The sequence below is a fragment of the Hemibagrus wyckioides genome, linkage group LG20 (genome assembly GCF_019097595.1).
Source record: "Hemibagrus wyckioides isolate EC202008001 linkage group LG20, SWU_Hwy_1.0, whole genome shotgun sequence".
Taxonomy (NCBI): domain Eukaryota; kingdom Metazoa; phylum Chordata; class Actinopteri; order Siluriformes; family Bagridae; genus Hemibagrus; species Hemibagrus wyckioides.
Genome location: NC_080729.1, coordinates 4,421,679 through 4,429,416, shown reverse-complemented (window position 1 = coordinate 4,429,416; position 7,738 = coordinate 4,421,679). Strand labels below are relative to the sequence as shown.

Below are 7,738 nucleotides of genomic sequence, written 5' to 3'. Positions count from 1 at the left end.
AATGTACAGAAAATGTAATTATTTGGTGTTTAGGATTCACCTGTAGCTCTTCCCATGCTTATGATGTTATATGATTATTACTAATATTGTGCCCTAACGGAATGTGTCATGATGAAATAACTCCCTCACAATCACGTCTTATCATGATTTGTTGAAGTTTTTTAATTCTCCTGTTCCTGTAACATTATTCTCCTGATCTGTTTTTTTTTTTGTTTGTTTGTTTGTTTGTTTGTTTGTTTCCGTTCTAATGGCACGCGTGATGGGTTGTTGTTGATTCTCCTCCCCCTCCCTCCTTCTGCCTTTCCACTTCACTTCCTGCTGCAATGCATGATGGGCAGGCTCAATATTGTGCATGACACCCGCAGCGAGTGTTGGTAGGTGCCGGCTTTCTTACTCGATTATCTTCAATCCTGTTTTTATTTTGATATTTTATCCCGGTTCCCACACACTCACTCCATTTAGTGACACATTGTGCATCAGAGGGGCGAGATCTCATATCGCTGTGTTAATGTGACGCTAATTAACTCCAGAGTCATGACATTTACCTGACATTTTAGTGAAAAGGGGGGATTGGGAGTTTTCTTCATTGTATTAAACAACAAAATGGTGGATAATTGAATCAAATTATACATTTTATGTTCCATTTCATTGCCTTCATCCTTGAGTGTAATGTTGCTTTCTTGCAATGGTGGCATGACACCCCACTAATATGCCCCCTCCCCCCCTTTTTACCTCACCTATGGCATGGCTTTGACATTTTTTTTTTTTGCATACACCTCGAACCATGCTCACCCGCCTTCACTGACAGTAATCAAATGGATGTCTCATCTGTCCTATCCCGCTGTTCATTTTTGGTTATTTGGTTTTCCTTCCAAAAAGTTCCCATGATGCACGGTGCTTCGGCAGCCACTGTGTCAGCAGCCACCACATCCGCCACAAGTGTTCCCTTCGCAACAGCCACAGCCAATCAGGTTTGCTCCTTTACCGCTTTCCCTCTGCCTCTCATTAGTGCTGTGTGGTTTGTGTATGCGTGTGCACGTCTGTGTATTAGTGTGTGTGTGTGTGTGTGTGTATTTGTGTATTTGTGAGTGAGAGACATAGAGAGAGAGACACAGTGGTGATGGGTGTGACCGCCTGCATCGTAGCGTCGGTACTGACCACCGTCCTATTATAACCCGCATGTCGACGCAATCATTAACAACATGTCTCATGCCCTGTTTACTCAACAGCTTCCATGTAACATGTTTCCTGTTCACTCACATTCACAGTAAGTCCGAGTGTAACAAAAACTTAGATATCGGAAAAATGTTCTACCTGCTCTGACCAATCAGTGAGCTCATGTATGTGGAAGAGGGCAGAGTGCGCTTCGCTTGTCTCAGAGGAAACGCATGTTAGCATGGGAGCTGTCGTGTGATTGGCTGGTGGGTGGGAACTGTCAGAAAATAAGCGATTGAATTGAGTAAAAATAAATTTAGAAAATAGTTAAAGAATCTAATTCCTTCTATAGGTATAAAAATATATTATATTATATTATATTATATTATATTATATTATATTATATTATATTATATTATATTATATTATATTATAAAGCAAGAACAAATATTTTTCATTATGACTTTATTTTAAATCAATCGTAAGACTATTTTTAAAAATATTATATTATATTATATTATATTATATTATATTATATTATATTATATTATATTATATTATATTATATTATATTATATTATCTCATTACATTATTCTCATTATGATATTATTTTAAAACAATCCTAAGACTATTTAAATTTTTTTACTGCTTTCAGTTTTGTCATATTTTTCTGGCAGGATTTCAATTCCTTCAAGTAAATTCCAGATTATTAGTAAATAAATAAATAAATAAATAAATAAATAAGAAGGTAGCAAAATAAAACCAGGGGAAAGTGTCAATTTTCAAATTCTCATTGGTCAGAAGGTGATATTAATTTTCTCTCACAGCAGATTAGACTGTATTTTCAGCTACGGGGCGAATCAATCAATCACAGCTTTTTATTAATGCACTTGTTTTCTAGACAGATCCGAGACATGCATGACGAACACTCGCTATTATATTTTTCGCATCAGAATAAAATATGATGTTATATAACAAAGAAAAATATGAAATCGGTACGCTTTCTGTAAGCGGATTTTTCTTTTCTTTCACCTTATTATGAATGGAATGTAAGGAGTCTCCAGTGTCAGTACCAATCTGCAATAAATAAATAAATAAATAAATAAATAAATAAATAAATAAATAAATAAATCAATCAATCAATCCTTAATTATAGGAACTCGTTTTGTCCCTGTTCTAACTATAAACGGACAAAAAGTATCACGCAACGCTGCTTAATAAATGGAAAATGATAATGATAACTTGCTGTGGATGTGTTGTTATAGGAAAGAAATCATTGTTGCCATGGTGATTGTTTGCTTCTAATAGCAAAATCCATCATCTTATAAGGAGAAATGAAACGGTTTAGCTTTGATGTGAAGAAGAAAATAAGGTTCATTTATAGAGAGTCAGCCAGACTGTTTAATAAAATGAATTCATAAATGTTGTTTTATTTGCATGTGAGTCAATACAGAAAAAAAAATATATATGATCGGTTTATGAAGCTATAAAGCTGAAAGGTCAGGAAAAAACTTTCTATACAGCACAATGCACATTTAGTTGATCTCCCCCCCCCAATATTTGTCTTTTTTTTTTCTTCCTATCTAGATTCCGGTAATATCTGCAGATCATCTGACTAGTCACAAATACGTGACTCAGATGTAGGACTTCTAACAGTAGGTTCACACAAAACAAACAGAAAAAATTATTTCCATTTCACAAAACCAGTCTTTTTATTTATTTATTTATTTATTTTCCTTTCAGATCACGTTCAAGTGCGCTTGTGTGCCGTCCGAAAAAATTTTAGGATCCACCCTTTACACCAACAACCAACCAACCAACCAAGAGCAACGGAAGATAAGAAAAATAAAAAAAAATAAATCATGTCACCATTCCCTGGAATGACGGAAACACGCATGCTAACACTGTTAAGGATTTGATATAGTAAAGAAAAAGAAAAAAAAAACTCTTTCGGTAATTTCTTTTATTTTTTTTCTTTTATTTTTTTTTTTGGTAGCCGGATGAAAAGAGCATCACCGTCTGCCTTTTTCCGTCTGCGGATGGTACAAAGCATGTCTGAACCGTTACGGCGGCGGGAAACGCGCGGTTGGTGTCTCCTGTCATGTTTTATATCGGTACAAATTTTCGTTTGTGTTTCGTTTCCTGGGACAGTGGGCGGGGTTTTATTGGTTTGTTCCTTTTTATGGTTTACAAAACCACGGTGCACCTTGAAAACGTTTCATTTCGAAAAGGAACTTGCAAAACGAATGTCATGTAAGACTTAATATCGTGCATGCGGTGTTCCATTTGTGAGCAGATCTTTTATAGGACTCGATTGGATAAAGGGGACGGAGGACACACACACACACACACTCACATAAATATATATATATATATATATATACACACGCGCAAAAATGACAACTGAATGTCCGAGATCTTAAACACAGCAGTGTTCCTTTTTCCGAAGCACATCGAAGCGTCGATCTTCATGTTGCCGACTCCACATCAAGTGCCATAGACAGTACTTGCATCCAAAAGATTGAAAAAAAAAAAAAGAAGAAGAAGATACAATAGACTTATTATAGGAGTGTTACGTGTTTGTATTATTAATGCCTTTAAGTCTATAATGTGTTGTCTGGTTCTTTGTTTGATTTCAGTATTTTGTTTTATTTTCTTTATTTCGTTTTTTTGTTACTAGCCCAAATAATAACTCCAAAAACACACACACACACACAACAATCGCCAAAAATGTCAATTCTGAAAAATTCAAGCGCTGTTGCTTTATTTCCATTCTCGTTTTCATTTTTATCTATTTAAATTGATTGATATTTTTAAGTTCTCATGACTCCAAACTAACGAACTAGTTCATGGCAGGATTATTATTATTATTATTTTTTTATGATTATTTTTTTTTATTTTTGTTTTATTTATGGTTAGAATTAGGTGTGAATTCCATTCATGAGAAAATGAAAACTAAGAGAAAAATAAGTATTAATATTTTTTGGGTTTCTTATGTAAGGTCCACTGTTTTATTTTTCATGTTTGATCAGAGGATGTGGGTGTATTTTTTTTTTTTTTTGTATTTCCTTCTCAGTCCTTTGTGGGAGGGAGAGAACGATGAGGCCTGAGGTCAGAGATGCTACAGAAAGGGCTGCTGGGTAAAAAAAAAAAAAGTAGATATAAAAAATACGACGCCGTACAGTGTCGGCGTAGCGATGAGCGTCGGTGCATCGTTACAACCGAGGGCAGAATTTTAATGATTGTATGATTCAATAGTAAACGCCTTAGTCCATCATTCAGGCATGTCGATGCTCCTTATCCCATGTGTCTGTTTTTTTTGTTTGTTTTTTTGTTTTTTTTTATTTTATTTATTTTTCAGATTTTCCCTCCTATTTTTGTTTCTTTCTTTCTTTTATTTTATTTTATTTTTAAAAAGGGGGGGGGTCCGTCTTATATTATTATATTTGTCCGGGGGTGAAAAAAAAATAGAAATATCCTGTCGTATAACTTAAGCACGGATACTGTTTTAGTATTCCATTTTGTCAAGTAAGATTTAACTTTTGTAGAGTGTGAAATATTATAAATAACGTTTTTCCTGTTTTTATTCTTTTTTCCTTTTTTTTTGGCGTTCCTCACTCAGTTCTAAAGTTACGTAGTGCCGATTCTCCGAGTATTGAATATTAGCGTATGGAGTAAAACCGAAACGAATTTTTATTTTTAGTGAAGCGTTTTTGTTTTCGTTCGAAATCTTCGAACAAACATCTTTTATATTAATATATCTTATGATGACGACATAGTTGCCGAGAGGCATAGCTGCCGCGGTGTGAACCATGGCTGATATTGGAATAATATTTTAATGATCTTCTGGTTTGTAATTAGTCGTTCTAATTAGAGAGAGAGAGAGAGAGAGAGAGAGAAAAAGATGAGTATAGTTCTTAGATGTTAAAGGTTGTTTTCTACTGTATTCATTAAAAAAAAAAATAGTAAATATCGTTCGAGTATTTCCGATCTCCCTAGACGTAAGGCCTTGTTAAAGGAAAAAAGCTGCATATGCGATGGCGATGGGGCAGATTGGATGGACGTGAGGTCTGGAAGGTGTGTGTTAAACCGATTAAAAAGATTAAAAAAAAAAAGGAGAATCCTTTTTAGGTGGCGCCACACACGTAACGTCGGGGACGGAGAGGACAAAAGTCGACTTTTTTGCACTTCTGTACATAGTCAAAAAAGAAAGAATCGTGTATAATATTGAGATCTTATTTTGAATAAAAAATGTCTATAAATATGAGGAATTTTGTTAACGATATTAAAAAAAAAAAAACACACACACACACACACACACACATACAGAAAGTCAGGCTGCTCGCAAAAAAGTGACACAGAATTCCAAAAAAAGGGCAAAAAAAAAATAATAATGATAATAATTAAAACGTCGCTTTGCTTTTTTTTGTCAGCGGCTTGTAGCTTGCCAGAAAGCATTCAGGTTGGAGGTGACCCTCGTCCTCCAGAGCAAGGCCCTGTGTGAAAAGCCATGTGGTTTCAACCTGGTGGTTCTTCAACCCTGATCCTGATCCACATTTTAGTGTTTTCATCCTCGAACACACCCACGGTGATCTGTTTAGGCCATCGTTCGGATCTGGTGTTTTAGCGATGAGGACTATAAAATATGCAGAGCAGGAGTAGAACTGGGAATCGCCGGGCCTAATCTCCAAACGAAATAGATCCAAACCCAGATTTTCTAGTTTCTTTTTCTGACGATTGCATGTTAAAGGACGTAACATATACCACAAGAAAACTTCACTGAGTAATACCGAAATAAACAACCATGTTATACAACTTATTTACAGTATACTTTGTAATATTAATGTAACGGACTTAAAAAAAAAAAAAAAAAAAAAAGGACAAAAAAAAACAAAAGTGGATAACAAAAAATAAAAAATAGATTCCTAGAGAGCATAGCCTCATCAAGGTGTTAGCTCTTACGGAGTAATAACAACTGTACATCATAGCTATAAGTAAGATCTTTTCTTTTCATACGTCGTATTTTAAGTAGATGATGGATCGACAAACCGAAATTCTTTGGCACTCTGAAGTTATGGGTACCTGTGGTGTAAAGTTAGGAAATGTTTCGCGTCCATGTTGAGTTGCCAAACGGATTCTGTGTTACCAAAGTTGATTGTGCTTACGCATTTCCTGCTCGTTCGCGGCTCGAACCCGGATTTACCCCTCGGGCTGGCTAGGTCATTTCTTTTCATGGGTTACAGGTGCACATTTGAGTTGATGACACGTTGTAATCTACCGATTTATGGTTTGTTTCTGCTTGTAGTGATTAATAATGTATTCTGTCTAAAGCTGCAGTTTGTTTCAGCTAATTTTATTATTTAGTGCTTTCAGGAAAAAGTAAAAAAAACAAACAAAAAATAAATGGGTTTTTGTAATTTAGCCTCACTTCAGCATGCACTTATAATGGCCTGCTATCACAATACTGACACAACAGTCTTAAGCCATACCCAATTGAAGGATTCAGACGCATCTAATATTAACAAAGGGGCAGCTTTCTGCCACTCCAGTTGATAAAAATCAAAAAGGTCAAAACATTCAAGGCAGGTCATTATTGGATCTGAATGCTACATTACAAAGACCTTATTAAATGGCTTTTAATGCTTGATTTCATTCTTGCTGTTATGGAAAAAAAAAGAAATCTAATGAAAATATATAAATGAACTTAAATAAAAGTGGATTTGCAAACAAACTGGCTGGTTGTTCGTTTATTTGGTCGGACATCTGGACATGTTTTCCACATTGCAGAGAATTACAAAAAGAGTGATAGCCCGATTATTCGATCAGGCTATCATGTCTCAGCACTTCAGATCATGTGGATACAAGCCGAAGCTTTCGATAATGTTGACATTGAACATCAGAATGGGGAAACAATTGGGTCTCAGTGACTTCACGGTGTGAAAAACCAAAAGAAAGCAGACAGTTTTGCTAGTTAGACCTGACAGGAAGTAACTCGACTAACCACTCTTTGTAGACTCTTTGGGGTGCAGAAAGGCTTCGTCTAAACGCACAACATGTCAAGCTAGAAACACATCAGGTTCCATTCTGATCAGTCCAGAACCGGACCCTGAGCCTCGAATAGGAGTATCTTGGTGATGAAGGAGTTGGATTACTGATCAGAAGGTCATGAGTTCATTTCCTAGGACCAGCATGATCACCACTGGGCCCCTAAGCAAGGCCGTTGAGCCTCAATTGCTCAGTTGTACAAATCAGATACGTGTAAGTCACCCTGGATAAGGGCGTCTGCCAAATACTGTAAATGTAGACAAAATGTGGACAGAATCACCAAGACCAGGAAAAATATCACTTGGTCTTTTCTAGTCTTCAATTGTCCAGTTACAGTGATAGCTTTATTTCTTAAAAGTAAGCTAGCTGATGTAAGTCAAGCTAAAAAGTGTCAGCCTAAATCTGTAACTTGTTCCAGGTTTCGGGGAAGAAACATACGTTCCCTTAATTAAAATATCACTCAAATGAGCTAGACAGGTGTTCTTACTGCGTTTATCCCTGATAATAAGCCTATAATTCGTTTAGATCCTTCGTGAT

At 35.8% G+C, this 7,738-nt stretch overlaps 1 protein-coding gene across 14 annotated transcripts in view; it reads left to right on the top strand.

Moving 5' to 3' along the window:
- The window catches only part of LOC131370762 (muscleblind-like protein 1), a 131,668-nt gene extending 124,781 nt beyond the window's left edge, over positions 1 to 6,887 (top strand). For 7 of the 14 annotated variants that reach the window (XM_058418221.1, XM_058418222.1, XM_058418225.1 and 4 more), the window contains 4 exons: positions 339 to 374; positions 880 to 971; positions 2,744 to 2,811; positions 2,900 to 6,887. In XM_058418221.1, coding sequence (XP_058274204.1) covers positions 339 to 374; positions 880 to 971; positions 2,744 to 2,800 — 185 coding nt within the window. In that variant the 3' untranslated portion in view covers positions 2,801 to 2,811; positions 2,900 to 6,887. Of the gene's footprint in view, positions 280 to 338; positions 375 to 879; positions 972 to 2,743; positions 2,812 to 2,899 lie in introns of those variants that run through there. The other 7 variants (XM_058418229.1, XM_058418233.1, XM_058418226.1 and 4 more) reach the window with 4 other exon arrangements.
- The last annotated feature ends 851 nt before the right edge of the window (positions 6,888 to 7,738 follow it).